The sequence below is a fragment of the Coregonus lavaretus genome, assembly GCF_964263955.1.
Source record: "Coregonus lavaretus genome assembly, chromosome: 10".
Lineage (NCBI taxonomy): Eukaryota > Metazoa > Chordata > Actinopteri > Salmoniformes > Salmonidae > Coregonus > Coregonus lavaretus.
This window is the reverse complement of record NC_139997.1, coordinates 17,032,803-17,056,454: the sequence shown is the minus strand read 5'-3', so window position 1 is coordinate 17,056,454 and position 23,652 is coordinate 17,032,803. Positions and strand designations below refer to the sequence as shown.

Genomic DNA, 23,652 nt, shown 5'->3' with positions numbered 1-23,652 from the left:
ATACAGTTGACGAAAATTAACCTGTCTAGAAAAAATCTGAATAGGCATCACAATATAGAATTAGAACAGGACTTCACCAATGACAAATAGTAGTATGGGGGTGGCAGGTAGCTTAGTGGTTAAGAGCGTTGTGCCAGTAACCGAAAGGTCGCTGGTTCTAATCCACGAGCCGACTAGGTGAAAAATCTGTCGATGTGCCCTTGAGCAAGGCACTTAACCCTAATTGCTCCTGTAAGTCGCTCTGGATAAGAGCGTCTGCTAAATGACAAAAAAATAAATAAAAAAATTGCATAATAGTTTTCTAATCCTTTCTCATCTTTGTTTTCGCAGGATTCCCAAAAAAGCAACCAGGTAAGTTGTTTCCTTGTTTCGGTAATGTTTGTCCACATTGTTCATCACAAAGGACTGCAATCGTGACATCCAGACGAATATCTCCATATAACTAGAACGTCTTACCACAAAATAAACCATACGCCCCCAAGAGTTGGGACACCTGGTATGCGTCCGAAATGGAACCTTATTAGATGCAGCCCTGTATTTGAGTGGATTTAGCCCGATGTGATTAGGCTTTAGGACCCCATACCGTGCCTGACACTCTGCTCAGCATGTTAAGATTACACTTAATGTGTCTAGAATCTGACAATGCAGACTTTTTCCTCAAGCATAGACATTTGGCTGTCTACCTTGTCTGGTAAAATAGATGAAGTGTTTGTAAGTCCTTGGTGTCTAAGATCCAGTATGTCTGAGAGAGTATTGTTGCAGATAATATGTGGAAGTGTGAGATATTGAATGATATATTACATGTGAGTTATTTTTACGTCTTATGGTTTGGATGTCAAATTTGATTGGTCGCATACACAAGTTTAGAAGATGGCATTGCGTATGTAGTGAAATGCTTGTGTTCATAGCGCCAACATTGCAGTAAAATCTAACAATACACAACAATACATACAAATCTAAAAGTAAAAGAATGGAATTAAGAAATATATAAATATTAGGACGAGCAATGTCGGAGTCCGGAGTATAAATCAATATGAGTTGAAGTCGGAAGTTTACAGTTTACATACACCTTAGCCAAATACATTTAAACTCAGTTTTTCACAATTCCTGACATTTAATCCTAGTAATTATTCCCTGTCTTAGGTCAGTTAGGATCACCACTTTATTTTAAGAATGTGAAATGTCTGAATAATAGTAGAGAGTGATTTATTTCAGCTTTTATTTCTTTCATCACATTCCCAGTGGGTCAGAAGTTTACATACACTCAATTAGTATTTGGTAGCATTGCCTTTAAATTGTTTAACTTGGCTCAAAGGTTTCGGGTAGCCTTCCACAAGCTTCCCACAATAAATTGGGTGAATTTTGGCCCATTCCTCCTGACAGAGCTGGTGTAACTGAGTCAGGTTTGTAGGCCTCCTTGCTCGCACACGCTTTTTCAGTTCTGCCCACACATTTTCTATAGGGTTGAGGTTAGGGCTTTGTGATGGCCACTCCAATACCTTGACTTTGTTGTCCTTAAGCCATTTTGCCACAACTTTGGAAGTATGCTTGTGGTCATTGTCCATTTGGAAGACCCGTTTGCGACCAAGCTTTAACTTCCTGACTGATGTCTTGAGATGTTGCTTCAATATATCCACATAATTTTCCTTCCCCATGATGCCATCTATTTTGTGAAGTGCACCAGTCCCTCCTGCAGCAAAGCACCCCCACAGCATGATGCTGCCACCCCTGTGCTTCACGGTTGGGATGGTGTTCTTCGGCTTGCAAGCGTCCCCCTTTTTCCTCCAAACATAACGATGGTCATTATGGCCTGAGGACATTTCTCCAAAAAGTATGATCTTTGTCCCCATGTGCAGTTGCAAACTGTAGTCTGGCTTTTTATGGCGGTTTTGGAGCAGTGGCTTCTTCCTTCCTGAGCGGCCTTTCAGGTTATGTCGATATAGGACTCGTTTTACTGTGGATATAGGTACTTTTGTATCTGTTTCCTCCAGCATCTTCACAAGCTGCTGTTGTTCTGGGATTGATTTGCACTTTTCGCACCAAAGTACGTTCATCTCTAGGAGACAGAACGCGTCTCCTTCCTGAGCGGTATGACGGCTGTGTGGTCCCATGGTGTTTATACTTGCACACTGTTGTTTGTACAGATGAACGTGGTGCCTTCAGGCGTTTGGAAATTGCTCCCAAGGATGAACCAGACTTGTGGAGGTCTACAATTTGTTTTCTGAGGTCTTGGCTGATTTCTTTTGATTTTCCCATGATGTCAAGCAAAGAGGCACTGAGTTAGAAGGTAGGCCTTGAAATACATCCACAGGTACACCTCCAATTGACTCAAATGATGTCAATTAGCCTATCAGAAGCTTCTAAAGCCATGACATCCTTTTCTGGAATTTTCCAAGCTGTTTAAAGGCACAGTCAACTTAGTGTATGTAAACTTCTGACCCACTGGAGTTGTGAATTATAAGTCAAATAACCTGTCTGTAAACAATTGTTGGAAAAATTACTTGTGTCATGCACAAAGTAGATATCCTAACCAACTTGCCAAAACTATAGTTTGTTAACAAGAAATGTGTGGAGTGGTTGAAAAACTAGTTTTAATGACTCCTACCTAAGTGTATGTAAATTCCGACTTCAACTGTATGTATATGTGTGTGATGTATAGACATTATGGACAGTATGTGGATAGAATATATAGTATACAGTATGTAAAGAATACGTGGATAGAATAGTATATTTACAGCAATAGTTGAATAGGATGGACTTGACTAGAATACAGTATATACATATGAAATGGGTAAAACAGTATGTTAACATTATTAAAGTGAAAACGAAAAGGAGAGTTTTTGTACCTAATTGTGCTACGATGCTCTGAGATTCGTACTTTTAATATGCGCTTTGTTTTACCCACATAATTTCTACCACAAGGACAAGTTATAAGATAAATAACTGCCTTAGTGGAGCACGTAATAACACCTTTGATTGGGATATGTTTCCCTGTTTGGGGGTGTTTGAAGGATCTACATTTGTAAGTGCCATTGTATTGAGCGCAGCCATTACACTTGTAGTTTCCATCCGGTAGAGGCGCAAATAAACGTTGTGCAGGGATATTTAGGGGTGGTAAATCAGAGTTTACCAATTGATCTCTGAGATTTCTGCCTCACCAGAATACGACCAAGGGAGGGTCCGAAAACACATTACTGATACTGTCATCGGATCTTAGAATGTGCCAATGTTTGTGAATGATTCCCTTAATTTGTTCAGAGCACTTTGAATAGCGTGTAGTTAGAATGCAAGAATGCTTCTTTTTGCGAGACTGTCTTTGAAAGAGATCAGGTGTCGATTTGTTTTGAATTTTCTCAATGGCAGTATTAATCAGACCATTTTTGTACCCCCTCTCCTTGAATTTTCTTTGCGTCTCAGCCATATTTATGTTGAAATCTGATTGTTTTTTGCAAATTCTTTTGATTCGACAGAATTGGCTGTAGGGCAAACTGTTTTTCAAGGGAAGCGGGTGACAACATTATCAAAGTGACCAGTGTTCCATGTCTATGTACATAGGGCAGCAGCCTCTAAGGTGCAGGGATGAGTAACTGGGTGGTAGCAGGCTAGTGACAGTGACTAAGTTCAGGGTAGGGTACTGTGTGGAGGCCGGCTAGTGATGGCTATTTAACAGTCTGATGGCCTTGAGATAGAAGCTGTTTTTCAATCTCTTGGTCCCAGCTTTAAAGCACCTGTACTGACCTCACTTTCTGGATGATAGCTGTTGTGTCTAGACAGATGCGTCAAGTCTGTTTTTCCTGTGTGTGTGTGTGTGTGTGTTTGTGTGTGTCTGTCTGTGTGTATGTGTGTGTTACTCACCATGCCATCTGTGTTTTTGTGTTCCCAGGACCCCTAGCATTCTCAGCAAGGACCACCCCCCAGACAAGAAACCTAAGAGTGACAAAAACACAGTGCCACCTGTGCATGAGTTCGACCCTACAGGTAAGAGTTTGACTCTAGAGGTAGAAGCTTTTCAGGTGCCTTTTGGTCCCAGACTTGGCACTCTGGTACTGCTTGCCATGCGGTAGCAGAGTGAACAGTCTATGGCTTTGGTGGCTGGGGTCTTTGACAATGTTTCGGGCCCGTCAGAAAGTCCAGGATCCAGTTGCAGAGTTCAGTCCCAGGGTCCCGAGCTTGGTGATGAGCTTGAAGGGGACTATGGTGTTGAACGCTGAGCTGTAGTCAATAAACAACATTCTCACATAGATATTCCTCTTGTCAATGTGGGAGACAGCAGTGTGGAGTGCAATAGAGATTGCGTCATCTGTGGATCTGTTGGGGTGGTATGCTAATTGAAGTGGGTCCAGGATGTCTTGGATGATAATAATAATAATAATATGCCATTTAGCAGACGCTTTTATCCAAAGCGACTTACAGTCATGCGTGCATACATTTCTTTTTGTGTATGGGTGGTCCCGGGGATCGAACCCACTACCTTGGCGTTACAAGCGCCGTGCCATGACCAGCCTTTCAAAGCATTTCATGGTTACAGATATGAGTACTACCGGACGATAGTCGGTTAGGCAGGTTACCTTTGAGTTCTTAGGAACACGGACAATGGTGGTCTGCTTGAAACATGTTGGGATTACAGACTGGGACAAGTAGATTTTGAAAATATGCGTGAAGACACTTGCCAGCTGGTCTGCACATGCTCTGAGAATGCACCCTGGTATTCTGTCTGGCCCAGCAGCCTCTCGAGTGTTAACCTGTTTAAAAGTCTTAATCACATCAGCCACGGAGAGCGAGATCACACAGTTGTCCGGGACAGCAGGGGCTCTCATGCCTACCTCAGTGTTGTTTGCCTCGAAGCGAGCATAGAAGGAATTCAGCTCATCTGGGAGGTTTGTGTCACTGGGCAACTCATGGCTGGGTTTCCCTTTGTAATCCATAATAGTCTACAAACCCTGCCACATCCGACGAGCTTCGGAGCCGGTGTAGTAGAATTCTATCTTAGTCTTATATTGACCTTTTCCATGTTTGATGGCTCGTCGGATGTCGTAGCGGGCTTTCTTGTAAGTGTCCATGTCTGTGTCCCATTCCTCGAAAGCTGTAGAGGGAGGGACAAAAGCAAACATTGCCCCCTCCCTAACTGATAGTGGAGTGGTAGATGCCCACTTTCCCTTATGGCTCAGCTCAGGTGCCTAATTACACCATAGACATATACACTGAGTGTACACAACATTAGGAACACCTGCTCTGTCCATGACATATACTGACCAGGTGAAAGCTATGATCCCTTATTGATGTCACCTGTTAAATCCACTACAATCAGTGTAGATGAAGGGGAGGAAACAGGTTAAAGAAGGATTTTAAAGCATTGAGACAATTGAGACATGGATTGTGTATGTGTGCCATTCAGAGGGTGAATGGGCAAGAAAAAATATTGAATGCCTTTGAACAGGGTATGGTAGTAGGTGCCAGGCGCACCGGTTTGAGTGTGTCAAGAACTGCAGGGTTTTTCACACTCAACATTTTCCCGTGTGTATCAAGAATGGTCCACCACCCAAAGGAGATCCAGCCAACTTGACACAACTGTGGGAAGCATTGGAGTCAACATGGGCCGGCATCCCTGTGGAACGCTTTTGACACCTTGTAGAGTCCATGCCCTGACGAATTGAGGCTGTTCTGAGGGCAAACGGGGGTGCAACTCAATATTAGGAAGATGTTTCTAATGTTTTGTCCCTTAGTGTATATCATTTACACACACACACAAACACACACGTCAGCTCAGACAGATCCAGGTCAGAGAGGCCCAGCTCATGAGCTCCATCAGCAGCAGAATGGAAAATGAATGTGTTTATGCAACAAATGTTAGTGCATTGAATCGTATCGCATCAAACCGAATCGCATCGATTCGTTCCTCTAATCAAACCGAATCGCACCGAATCATTAAAAAAAAAAATATATCGGAGCCCATGTATCTAACTACGTATCAATTCATCTTGAAAGGCCTTTAGTCTCCCATTGACATCAATGCATGCTGAAGACAATCATTTGTTATCGGCCCCTTTAGGACTGTAAACTTGTCATTGATCCTGCGGTAGGTAGCACTCCAATTCTCTCACTTACACATATTTGATAATTGAACGTTAATTTTGCAGTGTCTCGACGTGAGAAAGTGCTGCGGTGACATGCTATATCCTAGGTGAGAGCTGTAGTGCTTTAATACCAGTGTTGTATTCACTAGACACCAAACCGAAGAAAACAAACCGAAGCGTGGTGGGACTACCTTGTCCAATAAGAAAGGTTCATTTTTGTTTTCCATAGCAAACCGTTTTTCAACGTAAAATGTTTCACAACAAAAACAACATTATTTTTGCCTCCCACAATGTACCTGTTGCCTATAGTCCGAGACTGTTAATGAATATGACCCTGGTATTAAAGCTCCACTCTGGAGACCAGGAGCTAATGTTTGGTCTGGGGTGGGGGGTGAAATGGGAGCACCGTGGCTCCCCAGCTGACAGACGGATAAACAGCCAGCACCAGGCTGATGCTTATCTTCTGTTAGGCTGGGGAAATGCCAGCAGCAGCAAGATTAAACACACACATTATCACACACACACACACACACACACACACACACACACACACACACACACACACACACACACACACACTCACACAGTCACAGTAATACTTGCACACATGTCACTGCCCCCCCCTGGCACTAGGCTTTTTTTCACATTTCACCTATAACTTATCCCATCTGGCACTAGGGTTTTTTTCACATTTCACCTATAACTTATCCCCCTGTTGTTCACTCACGTCCTACACCTTTGTTCTCAGTTTATTTTATTTTGATTCAACTCACCTTTGCCTTTCATTGCCCTGGCAGTGAACTTTCCCACAGTGTTTGACAAACATTGTCTGGATGTTTTAGTGTTACCTGGCCAGAGCAGCGAGAAGGAAGATGTTTGGGTTGATGAGGGAACGCTACCAGGAGGGTTTGAGGGGGGAAAGATGCACATGTTTAAGTCAATGTATGACGACTCCTATTTAGGCCTGAAAAATAATGTCAGTCTGAAATTTTAAAGGGGCAGTTCAGCCAAATTATCTATTTATTTACATGCTTTGGTGTCGTTAAACTAGCTACTGCCACCAAACGTTAATGTTAGAATTTTGTATCCAAAAACCTATGTATGTCAATGTCCACCAGTTAGCATGCTTTCAATTTCATGTCCAGAATATCTCTGAAAGGGATTGTGTTGCCCAATGACCTTGATGTGGGTCCCGTGTAGCTCAGTTGGTAGAGCATGGTGTTTGCAATGCCAGGGTTGTGAGTTCGATTCCCACGGGGGACCAGTATGAAAATGTATGTACTCACTAACTGTAAGTTGCTCTGGATAAGAGCGTTGACTAAAATGTAAAAAGATGTGATTTGGGCATGACATTTAAAGCATGCTAACTGGTGGACATGAACTTACTTTTGTTCTTGGCTAGAAAATGCTAATATAGCAGGGATTTTTCTGTATCAAAGTGGGGCTTAGGTGGTGGGCGTGGCAAATGGCATGGTGGGCGTGGCAAGTGGCAGGTAGCTTAGTGGTTAAGAGCATTGGGCCAGTAATCAAAAGGTCGCTGGTTCGAATCCCCGAGCCGACTAGGTGAAAAATCTGTCGATGTGCCCTTGAGCAAGGCACTTAACCCTAATTGCTCCTGTAAGTCGATAAAATGTTGCTGTTTTAAAGCGAATTTCATGCAATTCTACACATTTTGCCATGGGAATTTCCTGCATTTCTACAAGTTTTGCCATGACTTATGCCACGTTCTTATGCTATCTGAGTGCCACAAACATTATAACAAAATCAGTGGGGGCCCCATGTCATTACAAAAATACTCCTGAATGCATCATTATTGTTTAATTTTTTTTATTCTCCCTGACTGTCTAGCTTTTATTTTGGTGATTGCTAGTTCTCAAAGATGATATTATTTAAAAAAATGTATAGGTCCATTATCTTTTCGCAAACGTCATATGAAGTTTACACTGAAAACTATTTTCCATCCCTAAAATAATTTTCTAAAAAATAGAAAAAGGTGTCCCATAAAGAACACCTTGGCAGTCCGCCCAATACTTTTACATTTTAGTCATTTAGCAGACGCTCTTATCCAGAGCGACTTACAGTTAGTGAGTGCATACATATTTTTTTTCACACTGGCCTCCCGTGGGAAACGAACCCACAACCAGTGGCGGCTCCTGAAAAAATTCTCAGGGAGGGCAATTTTTCTGATGATTTAGGTCATCTGTGGATCTGTTGGGGTGGTATGCTAATTGAAGTGGGTCCAGGATGTCTTGGATGATAATAATAATAATAATATGCCATTTAGCAGACGCTTTTATCCAAAGCGACTTACAGTCATGCGTGCATACATTTTTGTGTATGGGTGGTCCCGGGGATCGAACCCACTACCTTGGCGTTACAAGCGCCATGCTCTACCAGCTGAGCTACAGAAAGTGGATACTCATGGATGCGCATCGCAATTGTAAAATGTCAACACAATTGGAGACACCACGTCATTTTTGGAGACATGTTATTGACAGTAAACTATTGTAGATGCGACTGCTAACTAAATAAAACATTTTAGCTGGCTAGCTAATCATCTTAGCTAAATGTGGGGCAAACAATTCAGTTATTTACCGTTAATTTGAGGGATTGGGGTGAAAGAAATCGAGTTACATAGTGATACTTTACGATATACTGTATTGACAATATCGCAATATTTTAGCGCTAGTTGGCTGTACCTGCACCAAAACACCATTATTGTTCCTTCATAGCTTGTTCTCAATCTTTTCACATTGGGAGCCAATTTGTTTTCAGCACTTTTATTTCCATGACTGATCAAAACTCGTTCTCATGGCTTTCTGATCCCTCTGCAACAGACATATGGTGCGCAATAAAATCACAGTATCGAATCGCAATACGTATAGAATCATGAGACTCGCAATGCTGATGCATATATCTTATCGTGAGGTTCCTGGCAATTCCCAGCCCAAGTTCATTTGCCACAACAAATCATTTGCCACAACAAATGTCTTCTCCAAAACGGCAATGTGTCTCCAGCAATGTTTACTTTTTTGACGTTCTATGGCATCTCCACTTTCCAAGCATATATGACCACATGTAATATTTTGGTAAGTGATGCAAATAGTGAACTATGTAGGGCCAGGATGTAAAATATATGTAGCTGCAGCAATTTCTCTTATCTGATATGGCAAGTAATGGGGCTTAATTTATAGCTCCCTAAGAGTTTGACGAACGGGTCCGTGCACGCGATTCCAGATATCTTTACCTCTGAATAAACTGCCTTTATTATACCATATCCACCCTGTCCAAAGTCTCTACTTGGTCTCAGTTCTCCAGTAAACTTGTGATTATCAACACTAACCTCATCGTTGTGGCGGCGGACAGCTAGCCTGTATCCCTCATCAAGTTGAGTGGCAATGTTATTTTTCCGTTCGTACCAATTTTTGGAAAATCCTCGGGTGTAGGACTTTCCGCCTTTAGTAGAAACCTGTTGAATTATTAAATTTGGTCTGGGAGGTCCTAATTGTTTCGTTGCCAATTTATCTTCCTTTGTTCGCCGACAAAAAGGAACTTCTTTCAAAGACACAATCCGCTCTTTTCTCAGTTACGTTCATGGTTACGTTACGTTACGTATGACGAAAGCGCGTAAGTGCAAGCCCTCAGACACCCATAGAGATTGTATTGAAGGCTCTGAAATTTGAAAAAAATAGATTTTACATTAGAGGCTATGAGAGACTTCTGGGCGATTTTCAACCTGACTGAAATCGCCCCAAAAGGGGGGGGAGCCATTTGAAGCACGACTTTAGCCTGATTCGACATTTAGTGGCAGTGTGGCACTGTGGCAGATCAGACGTATAGATTACAACACTGATAACTACTGTTGCCGTGATATAATTGATTAGAAAAAAAATCCCTTCCTTTTCCCGTTTGGCAGTGCGTCGCCCATATCGCCCTATTGAACAGGCCGCCCCTGCCCACAACCCTGGCATTGCAAGCGCCATGCTCTACCAACTGAGCTACACGGGACCGTTTCTATGCTGAAAGAAGTATGTACAGTATCAGTTTAATAAAACCAAAGCAAGGATTGCAGTCTTTCTTTCTTCATAGACTGCTTTTAAGGTAAGGTAACAAATATGTGCATTTTAAATTTGGCTGAACTGTCCCTTTAAAGTGCTTCAAAGTGAGACAGCACCACATTTTGTCACACGTGCAATACATAATAAGTTGTTGGGTTGCAACATTAGCCATTATTTGACATTGCAAAATGTCTTACTGTACCTACTGCAACTTGGATTACTAGTTTAATCTGCTTTCTCGTTTGGCTTTTACAATATGCACTCACTGTATATAGTGATGATATTGGTTTGGATTAACCATTGTATTTGACTTCTGTTAGTGAAACTCACCTGCACGTGAACTGGTGTGATGAGTCAATGTCAAACCATGAGTGTGATCCATCCTGTGTGTCTCTCTATTTGCAACTCAAACAACTCACAATCTGTGTTCAAGGAAACATGACAGGGGGTGTTGTTGTCACTTATATCAATGTTCCCCAAACAACGTGTCCTTTTAAACTGTCTTTCAAAGATAATTCGTAAAAATCCAAATAACTTCACAGATCTTCATTGTAAAGGGTTAAACACTGTTACCCATGCTTGTTCAATGAACCATAAACAATCAATGAACATGCACCTGTGGAACGGTCGTTAAGACACTAACAGTTTACAGACGGTAGGCAATTAAGGTCACAGTTATGAAAACTTAGGACACTAAAGAGGCCTTTCTATTGACACTGAAAAACACCAAAAGAAAGATGCCCAGGTTCTCTGCTCATCTGCGTGAACGTGCCTTAGGCAAGCTGCAAGGATCGGTACATCCGAACATCACACCTGCGGGACAGGTACAGGATGGCAACAACAACTGCCAGAGTTACACCAGGAACGCACAATCCCTCCATCAGTGCTCAGACTGTCCGCAATAGGCTGAGAGAGGCTGGACTGAGGGCTTGTAGGCCTGTTGTAAGGCAGGTCCTCACCAGACATCGCCGGCAACAACGTCGCCTATGGGCACAAACCCACCATCGCTGGACCAGACAGGACTGGCAAAAAGTGCTCTTCACTGACGAGTTGCGGTTTTGTCTCACCAGGGGTGATGTTCGGATTCGCGTTTATCATCGAAGGAATGAGCGTTACACAGAGGCCTGTACTCTGGAGCGGGATCGATTTGGAGGTGGAGGGTCCGTCATGGTATGGGGCGGTGTGTCACAGCATCATCGGACTGAGCTTGTTGTCATTGCAGGCAATCTCAACGCTATGCGTTACAGGGAAGACATCCTCCTCCCTCATGTGGTACCCTCCAGCATGACAATGCCACCAGCCATACTGCCCGTTCTGTGCGTGATTTCCTGAAAGACAGGAATGTCAGTGTTCTGCCATGGCCAGCGAAGAGCCCGGATCTCAAGCCCATTGAGCACGTCTGGGACCTGTTGGATCGGAGGGTGAGGGCTAGGGCCATTCCCCCCAGAAATGTCTGGGAACTTGCAGGTGCCTTGGTGGAAGAGTGGGGTAACAGCTGGTGGCCACACCAGATACTGACTGTTACTTTTGATTTTGACCCCCCCTTTGTTCAGGGACACATTATTCAATTTCTGTTAGTCACATGTCTGTGGAACTTGTTCAGTTTATGTCTCAGTTGTTGAATCTTGTTATGTTCATACAAATATTTACACATGTTAAGTTTGCTGAAAATAAACGCAGTTGACAGTGAGAGGACATTTCTTTTTTTGCTGAGTTTATGAGTGTCAAACTGGGTTCTTAAAGGGTCATGTGTTATGCCATTATTCATAACAGCCTATCTTGGCATCATACTGATATTAAAGGGATAGTTCATCAAAATTGTTTAGATATGTGTTTCCTTACCTTAAAAGCAGTCTATGTACAAGGAGTGACTGCAATCCACACACTTTTGTTATTCTCTCCTTGCATAGACTGCTTTCAAATTCAGGGAACAAAATATCTAATATGCAATTTTGCTGAACTATCCCTTTAACAACAATAAGCACTTTTCAAAATGCATCCATTTATTAAAGGCTTTTGAAGAAGAGAGTGAAGTACTATAATAACTGTGGTGTATTATTAAGTATTTGAAACGTGTGTGTGTGTAACACACCATATCTTTCTCTTCTGTCTATCTGTCTGTGTGTCTGTCTGTGTAGGGCTTGTCCAGCGTTGTGTGATCATCCAGAAAGATGAGAATGGCTTTGGGCTGACGGTGAGCGGAGACAACCCTGTATTTGTGCAGCTGGTCAAAGAGGGTAAGGCCTTTTACATCCTATTCTAATCTACACCTTCCTGTGCTCAAGTCAAGGAAATTATGATGATACCCATGGACTTCCAGTCATTGCGCTAATGCTAGTTAGCATTGGCCCTCGAGAAACTACCTCTAACTTCCTGCATTCTGGACACAGAGATTTAAAAATGGTATCCACAAGGTCATCTGACTCTGGGGAAGTAGATAAAGGGCCAACAAATCCCAAAGTATTCCTTTAATTGGTAAAGCATGGTGCTTGCAACACCAGGGTTGCTGGTTCGATTCCCACTAAGGCCACCCATATAAAAATGTATGTATAATATATATAATGTTATAAGGAAATTTAAGTGCATATCTTGGGGGTGTAAACCTCTGACGTTAGATCAACATGTTTGATTGGGGGCAGAGCAGAATATTAATATATATTCTACATCATATAGTCTTGATACCCAAGGCAAAGATACAATGTATTGGATTTATCTCTGAATGTGTCATTATACAGTTGGATACAGTAATATCGCTAACCTTTTATCATTCTCACTCCCATTACCTGTCCTGTCCTGTCCTCTTCTGCAGATGGCGCTGCCATGCGAGCGGGCGTCCAGACGGGTGATAGGATCATCAAGGTGAGGCTCATTCCCTCTCTGGGGCCCATTACACTCTTCCTAGACAGTACCCTTAGCCTAATATTTCATTGACAGATGCATGTAACATAAATGGTAGTAGCATCTGTCAACAGACTGTGGGATGGGACGACTAACGAGGAACTTTGTTTCTGGTACGCTGATTTTTCGTCTCTGATCATTTTGGACAAATCACAATTTTGCAGGTGCTATTTGGCCTATAGACTTGCCCAAAACTTGCTGAGAGTTTTTGTTTAGAGGGGTGGCGACTTCGCTAGTGTCATTAGTTAGTAAATTTTCTAACATGTCTCCCCCCAGAACTTAATTGAGCATGTGACGCAATTACGCAAGATTTTAAATATTGTCAGAGATTACCCTTAGCCCTTAGATTTAGGATCAGTTTATCTTCCCAAAATCTTACCTTATGCATTTTAACCAACATGCTAAACTGAACCTAGATCAGTGTGAAGGGGGGAACTTCATTCTGCCACTGTCTCTCAGACAGAGACCGATCAGGTGTGAAGTTTCCCCTAGGTACAGATCTAGGATCAGTCTCCCCTAACCTTAACATTAGTAGGGAAAATGCTAAACTGACCCAAGATCAGTGTGTTGGGGCAACTTCATCCTGTCTCAGACAAGAGAACCCTGCAGGCTACAAAGGTAGGTAATGGGTAATGGATTAGGCCCCCTGCATACTTTACCACTCTGCCCCCTGCTGGGTTGATGAGGAGCTACACCATAACATGGCAATGTAATCCAATGTCATTGGAAAGGGCAGGATGCCTTCGTGCTGTGCATAGTGTCAGTGCAGAAAATGAATTGTTAGTCTGTGAGGGGGAATCCAAACTTTCCCATAAAGGGATAGTGTGAGACTTTGGCAATGAAGCCCTTTTTCTTCTTACCCAGAGTCAGATGAACTCATGGATACCATTTTTATGTCTCTGCGTTCAGTTTAAAGGAGTTGAAGGTAGTTTTGCGAGCAGTTGCTAACTAGCATTTGCACTATGAATGGAAGTCTACAGGTACAGCTTCCCTTTAAGTAAAATATTCACTTAGTCATGCATTGATGTTAGGATTTACACTTGAATGGGCAGATAGTGTGGCAGGTTGAGCCAGGAACCGAAAGGTAGCTGGTTCGAATCCCTGAGCCAACTAGGTGAAAAATCTGTGGATGTGCTCTTGAGCAAAGCACTTAACCCTAATTGCTCCTATAAATTGCTCTGGATAAGAGCGTCTGCTAAATGACTAAAATGTAAATATAAAATGAATGAACATTTAGAAATAAATATGGTGTTTCTTGGCATAGAAAGAGTTGGTATGTACACCTGCTCCTGTTGAACGTACCCATGAACTAATATGGGGCTTCCAATCTGGAACAGAATGCATAGTCCTCCCATAGAACGTTTTTTATTTTTATTTGATTGACGTTGATGTGACATGTAGCTGATGTTCTGTTTTTGTTGCAGGTTAACGGGAGCTTAGTAACACATTCAAACCATGTAGAAGTCGTCAAGTTAATAAAATGTAAGTCAAAGTGGCAGTTATATCTCTAATTGTTCGTAGACATGAAAAATCACAGTTTCTTCAAGAGATGCACTTTCTTAAAGCCAACAAATAGTAGGCTTTAATGCATTTTGAACTGCTTATAATGCATTCTAAGACTTGTCATAAGCATGTAGTGTATGTCTTATCTCGTAATGATCCTGACCATATAATAGGCTAGCCATTGTGAGTGAAGTAAGTGTTCAGTCAATTTGAGTTGAAAGCTACATAAAGAGACATAACATATTATAATGTTTTATAATAAGACATTATAAATGCTCATACATGCTTATAACAAGTAATAAAGCTACTGTAACCGAACCCTCTTGTCTCTCTGTGTCAGCGGGCTCCTATGTTGCCCTCACGGTGCTGGGGAGGCCCCCGGGACTAGCCCAAATCCTCCTGTCGGAGGGCGAGGGTGGAGACCTGGGGGGCCTGTCCTCGTCCCTCTCCTCACCCCACTCTCTGGGAACAATAGGGGGAACAGGGGAGCGCTGCTCCACCTCCACCAGCCCCCAGGACCACATCACCTCCCCGCTGCCTCTCTGGGTACGACCGACAGCCACCTTGCTCTGTGGCTGCAACTGAAATGGCATCCTATTCACTATATAGAGTAGGGTGCTATTTCAGACATGTGTCTCTTTAGTTCTCTCTCTCTCTCTCTCTCTCTCTCTCTCTCTCTCTCTCTCTCTCTCTCTCTCTCTCTCTCTCTCTCTCTCTCTCTCTCTCTCTCTCTCTCTCTCTCTCTCTCTCTCTCTCTCTCTCTCTCTCTCTCTCTCGGTCTCCACAGTTCCACATCCCTTCTTCACCCCCCTTCCTCCTTCCCACCTCAGCCTCCACCCACCCTCGCTCACTCTACCTCTTTCACTTTCTATTTGGATCTTTACTCTCACGCTTCTCTCACTAGTTTCCTCTATTTTGTCCTAAAGCTGTCACTCTCCCTCTGCTGCACTTGTCAGTGAAGTCCTGTCCCCAAGCACTCTTATCATTTCAGTTTTTCTTATTTTCGGTTGGTCCCTAAGAAGGAGAATAACGCTGTACACAACCAGAAGGTGGACATCTTACAGAAGATGCTGACCAAGGAGCAGCAGGACTTACAGGCAAGACACACACACACATACATAGTATCACCATGAGGAAATGAGACAGTCATCTAGTGTAACTTTGCGTCTTTGATTTGAATGAGAGAATTCAAATCCAGAGTATTATTTTTTTACATTGGATTTTTTACATTGGATAAAAGTACAGACTCAGAGCTTCAAAATGGCATATCATACACTGTAGTCCGAGGAAACATGGGAAGTAATGCTGCTTTAAAAGTTGCTACATTTATAATCCCATTTAGGAGAGAAAGGCATTCAAACATTTTGCTGTGATTTTCACACTTGCTCTACATTAATCCTTGGGAAACATATATTTAGAAAAGGAATACTTTCACCAAATTGCCTAAATGGATTCTCTGAACATGTTCTCACCAAGTTCCCCTATTAGGAAAACCATGTACAGTATTAAATTGCCTATTGTTGTATAATAAAGATAACCTTTCACATTGAACAGCTACAGTGCTGTTCATTGCTTACGCCCATTTAGCATCGTTCACACCCTCTAAACCAGGGGTGTCAAACTCATTTTAGCTCAGGGGCCACATGGAGGAAAATCTATTCCCAAGTGGGCCGGACCGGAAAAATCATGGTATATATAACTTAAAAACAACAACTTCAGATTGTTTTCTTTGTTTTAATACAATCAACATACAACATAAAGCTGGAGCCTGAGGACAGTGTGTCCAAAATAGTACAAGCACAACATCACTATTAATCATAAAACACGTCAAGTTTATTTGAAAATTCTAAAGAAAAAGAACACACAATGCCTCAGTGATTAACAGAACTGTTTCACAGATCACAGAACTATATCAGGGTGTCATTTCTCAGGCAGAAATGTAGATAAAAATAATGAAATCCTGTTCCCCAAACAAGTGCAAGAACCACAGAGTCAAGAATAGGTTAAATATACAAATAAAATAAAATCAATTAAAAACAATAGCACATCAACATAAAAACATATAAACATAAAGCTGGAGCCTGAGGACAGTGTCCAAAAGCACAACATCACTATTAATCATAAAACACCTCAAGTTATTTGAAAGTTCTGAGGACAAAGAACACACAAACACACAATGCCTCAGTGATTCACAGAAGTATATCACAGATCACAGAACTATATCAGGGTGTCATTTCTCAGGCAGAAATGTAGATAAAAATAATGAAATCCTGTTCCCCAAACAAGTGCAAGAACCACAGAGTCAAGAATAGGTTAAATATACAAATAAAATAAAATCAATTAAAAACAATAGCACATCAACATAAAAACATATAAACATAAATCTGAAAGCGTTGCTCAAACTCCCGTAACAGTCCCGTTATTTTATCTTTGAACCGCTTCACGTCTGCCACATGTTGGGTCGCGCACACATTTTTCAGACAGGGGAAGTGAGCTGCATCACCACCGGCAAGTTGCGTCTCCCACAATGACAGCTTCAACTTGAAAGAACGTATGCTGTCATAATACTGCGTGACAACTTTGTTGCGCCCTTGCAGCTGTTTGTTCAAGTTATTCAGGTGCTCTGTAACATCCACCATAAATGCAAGGTCCTGCATCCATTCTGCGGAATGAAATTCTAACACTGGTTTGCCCTTTTCTTCCATGAACTGTTCAATTTCTTCTCGTAAATCAAAGAAACGCCTCAGCACAGCACCTCGGCTTAACCATCTTACCTCAGTGTGGTATGGCAGGCCATAGATGTGGTCTTTCTCTCTGAGAAGGCTGTCAAACTGACGGTGATTCAGGCTTCTGGATCGGATGAAATTAACAGTTTGGATGACCACCTTCATGACGTTATCCATCTTTAATGACTTGCAACACAAAGCCTCCTGGTGCAAAATACAGTGAAAAGTAAAAAAATCACGTCCTCCATTTGCAGATTGCACTTTCTCTCTGAACTTTGTCACAACGCCTGCTTTTTTCCCGATCATTGAGGGCGCACCATCTGTAGCCAGGCTGACAGCGCGGGACCAGTCCACTCAGACCCTGTCCAGCGCGCCGACGAGTGCGGTAAAAATATCAGCTGCTGTCGTTGTATCTGTCATCGGCACCAACTCCACGAACTCCTCGGTGACGGTCAATGTGTCATCAACTCCGCGGATGAAAATGGCCAGTTGTGTAACATCTGTAATGTCCGTGCTTTCATCAATTGCAACCGAAAACGCAATAAATGACTTTACTTTTTGCTTCAACTGGCTGTCCAAATCCACTGAAAGATCGGAAATCCTGTCTGCAACTGTGTTTCTTGTCAGGCTGATATTTGCAAAAGCCTGCCGCTTTTCAGGGCACACAATCTCCGCTGCCTTCATCATGCATGTTTTTACAAATTCACCCTCACTAAATGGTTTTGAAGCCACTGCGATTTCATTAGCAATGAGGTAGCTAGCTTTCACTGCAGCGTCACTGATGTCTCGGCTGTGAGTAAACACAGACTGCTGTTTCTTCAGACCCGCCAACAGTTCATTCACCTTCTCTCATCTCCGCTGTCCTTGAAAGTTGTCATATTTGTCGGCATGAAGACTCACATAGTGGCGACAAAGGTTATATTCTTTCAGCACTGCAACATGCTCTGAACACACCAAACATACAGCTTTCCCATTCAATTCCGTGAATAAATAGGATGACCATTTTTCTTGGAACACTCTGCACTCTGCGTCCACTTTTCTCTTTTTTGACAGAGACATATTGGGGCAATGAGGGTGCCAAAGCACATAATGTTAAAAGTAGAAGCCGTAATAAATATCGCGGGCAAAACAAAGTAGCTCATTGGCTGCACGTGCTTGACCTACTTGCTCTGCCCCGGTATAAACAGTTTGCTTGCTTAACACAATTGCTATTGCGCCATCCAGTGGACGCAATTGGAACAGCAGTTTATTTTATTGAAAAATTGCAGCGCATTTTTATACTTTACAAAATTATTATTATTATTATTATTATTATTATTATTTTTTTTTAAATCATCTTGCGGGCCGGATTAAACCCGTTTGCGGGCCTGATCCGGCCCGTGGGCCGGACGTTTGACACCCCTGCTCTAAACCCTTAGACCCACCTAGGGCTGTTGAGGTGACCTCATTACCGCCACACATTTAAAAGAAAAATCATTTAGCAGATGCTCTTATCCAGAGCAACTTACAATAGTGAGTGCGTGCATCTTTCATACTGGTCCCCCATGGGAAGCGAACCCACAACCCTGGCATTGCAAGCACAATGCTTTGCCAACTGAGCCACACCGGACCGTCATGGTAATCTCCTCTTATGCACTCTGGACATTCGTTGGTGGTACCCAACTCGTTTAAAGAGTTAGCCCACAATTATAGTGAATTTGTATTTGATTTTGAATAGCCTAGTAATAGGGCATATTTTTTCTCATATATGATGACACATTATCTTTAGTTACAGAATATCTCACCACCTTGCATTTACATCTCCTCTCTCTCCTTCATTCATTTCTCGAGCATGCAGAGAGAGGGGCTGTCAACAGTTTAATGAAATATGTTTCCTTGTGAAAACATGTTACTATCGATGTTCCCGAACAGATTTCACTTGCTTTCCCAAAATAAGCACTGGGTAGCTGCAGGAACAGGGTTGGAGAGCCCATGGCATACAGAGTTTGGGCAGAATATCAACTGTCGCGCAGCGAGAGGCTACATGCTCCTCAAACAGTGATTTATGCGTGGAGTGAAATAACCTGAGTAGCCTACCCAGCATGAAAAACGAACCGGCGGGAAAGCGGCCTCCATTCGCTAATCGAGTGCATACGGATTACCTGTCCCTGTTCCGGCCCATTTGATAATGGGCCATTCTAAATGTAAACTAATTTTACATACAGTATTAGTAAAGGCATTGAGAAAAGTTTGATGGTTGAAAATGTGATCACTTGATAAGAGAACAGCGTTTGCAGCCTGAGGCAAGGAACATAGCACAAGCTTTTTTTGTGACTTTCTCAAACCGTCAATAGCCTACAGTCGCATCATGCAGCCCATATATGTTCTGATTTCTAAGGTATTCTAAGGTTTGTATCATTCAACTAAAGTTGCCAAATAACTCTAAATCTAGTGTATAGGACCTGTTTCAAATGATCACTTTTACGCTCAACATAGCCACTTCATATGCACACTTGCTCCTGAATAGGAGAATATCATTTTTATTTTATTCAGCTAAGTTCAATTATATTCTTCTTACTGTAAAATCACAAAATATATGATAATGGCACAGGACTTACAGTGTATTCGGAAAGTATTCAGACCCCTTTACTTTTTCCACATTTTGTTACATTACAGCCTTATTCTAAAATGGATCAAATAATTTGTTTCCCTCATCAATCTACACACAATACCCCATAATGACAAAGCAAAAATAGTTTTGTAAAGTTTTTTTACGGACATTTCACATTTACATAAGTATTCAGACCCTTTAGTCAGTACTTTGTTGAAGCACCTTTGGCAGCGATGACAGCCTCAAGTCTTCTTGGGTATAATGCTACAAGCTTGGCACACCTGTATTTGGGGAGTTTCTCCCATTCTTCTCTGCAGATCATCTCAAGCTCTGTCAGGTTGGATGGGGAGCGTCGCTGCACAGCTACTTTCAGGTCTCTCCAGAGATGTTAGATCGGGTTCAAGTCTGGGCTCTGCCTGGGCCACTCAAGGACATTCAGAGACTTGTCCCGAAGCCACTCCTGCATTGTCATGGCTGTGTGCTTAGGGTCGTTGACCTGTTGGAAGGTGAACCTTCGCCCCAGTCTGAGGTCCTGAGCGCTCTAGAGCAGGATCTCTCAGTACTTTGCACCGTTCATCTTTCCCTCATGAAGGATCTCTCAGTATTTTTGCACCGTTAATCTTTCCCTCGATCCTGACTAGTCTCTCAGTCCTGCCGCTGAAAAACATCCCCACAGAATGATACTGCCACCACCATCCTTCACCGTAGGGATGGTATTGGCCAGGTGATGAGCGGTGCCTGGTTTCCTCCAGATGTGACACTTGGCATTCAGGCCAAATACACTGCTCAAAAAAATAAAGGGAACACTTAAACAACACAATGTAACTCCAAGTCAATCACACTTCTGTGAAATCAAACTGTCCACTTAGGAAGCAACACTGATTGACAATGAATTTCACATGCTGTTGTGCAAATGGAATAGACAACAGGTGGAAATTATAGGCAATTAGCAAGACACCCCCAATAAAGAAGTGGTTCTGCAGGTGGTGACCACAGACCACTTCTCAGTTCCTATGCTTCCTGGCTGATGTTTTGGTCACTTTTGAATGCTGGCGGTGCTTTCACTCTAGTGGTAGCATGAGACGGAGTCTACAACCCACACGAGTGGCTCAGGTAGTGCAGCTCATCCAGGATGGCACATCAATGCGAGCTGTGGCAAGAAGGTTTGATGTGTCTGTCAGCGTAGTGTCCAGAGCATGGAGGCGCTACCAGGAGACAGGCCAGTACATCAGGAGACGTGGAGGAGGCCGTAGGAGGGCAACAACCCAGCAGCAGGACCGCTACCTCCGCCTTTGTGCAAGGAGGAGCAGGAGGAGCACTGCCAGAGCCCTGCAAAATTACCTCCAGCAGGCCACAAATGTGCATGTGTCTGCTCAAACGGTCAGAAACAGACTCCATGAGGGTGGTATGAGGGCCCGACGTCCACAGGTGGGGGTTGTGCTTACAGCCCAACACCGTGCAGGACATTTGGCATTTGCCAGAGAACACCAAGATTGGCAAATTCGCCACTGGCGCCCTGTGCTCTTCACAGATGAAAGCAGGTTCACACTGAGCACTTGTGACAGACGTGACAGAGTCTGGAGACGCCGTGGAGAACGTTCTGCTGCCTGCAACATCCTCCAGCATGACCGGGTTGGCGGTGGGTCAGTCATGGTGTGGGGTGGCATTTCATTGGGGGGCCGCACAGCCCTCCATGTGCTCGCCAGAGGTAGCCTGACTGCCATTAGGTACCGAGATGAGATCCTCAGACCCCTTGTGAGACCATATGCTGGTGCGGTTGGCCCTGGGTTCCTCCTAATGCAAGACAATGCTAGACCTCATGTGGCTGGAGTGTGTCAGCAGTTCCTGCAAGAGGAAGGCATTGATGCTATGGACTGGCCCGCCCGTTCCCCAGACCTGAATCCAATTGAGCACATCTGGGACGTCATGTCTCGCTCCATCCACCAACGCCACGTTGCACCACAGACTGTCCAGGAGTTGGCGGATGCTTTAGTCCAGGTCTGGGAGGAGATCCCTCAGGAGACCATCCGCCACCTCATAAGGAGCATGCCCAGGCGTTGTAGGGAGGTCATACAGGCACATGGAGGCCACACACACTACTGAGCCTCATTTTGACTTGTTTTAAGGACATTACATCAAAGTTGGATCAGCCTGTAGTGTGGTTTTCCACTTTAATTTTGAGGGTGACTCCAAATCCAGACTTCCATGGGTTGATAAATTTGATTTCCATTGATAATTTTTGTGTGATTTTGTTGTCAGCACATTCAACTATGTAAAGAAAAAAGTATTTAATAAGATTATTTAATTCATTCAGATCTAGGATGTGTTGTTTAAGTGTTCCCTTCATTTTTTTGAGCAGTGTAGTTCAATCTTGGTTTCATCAGACCATAGAATCTTGTTTCTCATGGTTTGAGAGTCCTTTAGATACCTGTGGTCCTCTGTAGCTCAGCTGGTAGAGCACGGCGCTTGTAACGCCAAGGTAGTGGGTTCGATCCCCGGGACCACCCATACACACACAAAAAAAAATGATGCACGCATGACTGTAAGTCGCTTTGGATAAAAGCATCTGCTAAATGGCATATTATTATTTTGGCAAACTCCAAGCAGGCTGTCATGTGCCTTTTACTGAGGAGTGGCTTCCGTATGGCCACTCTACCATAAAGGCCTGATTGGTGGAGTGCTGCAGAGATGGTTGTCCTTCTGGAAGGTTCTCCCATCTCCACAGAGGAACTCTGGAGCTCTGTCAGAGTGACCATTGGGTTCTTGGTCACCTCCCTGACCAAGGCCCTTCTCCCCCGATTGCTCAGTTTGGCCGGACGGCCAGCTCTAGGAAGAGTCTTGGTGGTTCCAAACTTTTTCCATTTAAGAATGATGGAAGCCACTGTGTTCTTGGGGACCTTCAATGCTGTAGAAATGTTTTGGTACCCTTCCCCAGACCTGTGCCTCGACACAATCCTGTCTCGGAGCTCTACGGACAATTCCTTCGACCTCATGGCTTGGTAATATAATCAATTTTAGAATAAGACTGTAACGTAACAACATGTGGAAAAAGTGAAGGGGTCTGAAATACTTTTCTAAATGCACTGTATTAGCATATATTGTCTGCTAAATGAACAAGCCTATGGCATGTCGCATAGTCAAACAACATACAGTAGGCCAACTCATATTCTGTTCTTCTAAAGAAAAAAATATATACAGTGAGCGAAAAAAGTATTTGATCCTCTGCTGATTTTGTACGCTTGCCCACTGACAAAGACATGATCAGTCTATAATTTTAATGGTAGGTTTATTTGAACAGTGAGAGACAGAATAACAAAACAAAAAATCCTGAAAAACGCATGTCAAAATGTTATAAATTGATTTATATTTTAATGAGGGAAATAAGTATTTGACCCCTCTGCAAAACATGACTTAGTACTTGGTGGAAAAACCCTTGTTGGCAATCACAGAGGTCAGACGTTTCTTGTAGTTGGCCACCAGGTTTGCACACATCTCAGGAGGGATTTTGTCCCACTCCTCTTTGCAGATCTTCTCCAAGTCATTAAGGTTTCGAGGCTGACGTTTGGCAACTCGAACCTTCAGCTCCCTCCACAGATTTTCTATGGGATTAAGGTCTGGAGACTGGCTAGGCCACTCAAGGACCTTAATGTGCTTCTTCTTGAGCCACTCCTTTGTTGCCTTGGCCGTGTGTTTTGGGTCATTGTCATGCTGGAATACCCATCCACAACCCATTTTCAATGCCCTGGCTGAGGGAAGGAGGTTCTCACCCAAGATTTGACGGTACATGGCCCCGTCCATCGTCC

General features: G+C 43.1%; 1 protein-coding gene across 1 annotated transcript in view; it reads left to right on the top strand.

The window, feature by feature from the left end:
- LOC311135846 (rho guanine nucleotide exchange factor 12-like) overlaps positions 1–23,652 on the top strand; it is a gene marked incomplete at its 5' end in the record, with an annotated part of 116,021 nt that overhangs the window by 28,615 nt on the left and 63,754 nt on the right. Inside the window, 8 exons of the mRNA XM_084169874.1 lie at positions 331–351; positions 634–691; positions 3,884–3,978; positions 12,271–12,369; positions 12,942–12,991; positions 14,455–14,512; positions 14,874–15,079; positions 15,553–15,630. Of these exons, the coding sequence (XP_084026000.1) occupies positions 331–351; positions 634–691; positions 3,884–3,978; positions 12,271–12,369; positions 12,942–12,991; positions 14,455–14,512; positions 14,874–15,079; positions 15,553–15,630 (665 nt within the window). The remainder of the gene's footprint in view (positions 1–330; positions 352–633; positions 692–3,883; positions 3,979–12,270; positions 12,370–12,941; positions 12,992–14,454; positions 14,513–14,873; positions 15,080–15,552; positions 15,631–23,652) is intronic.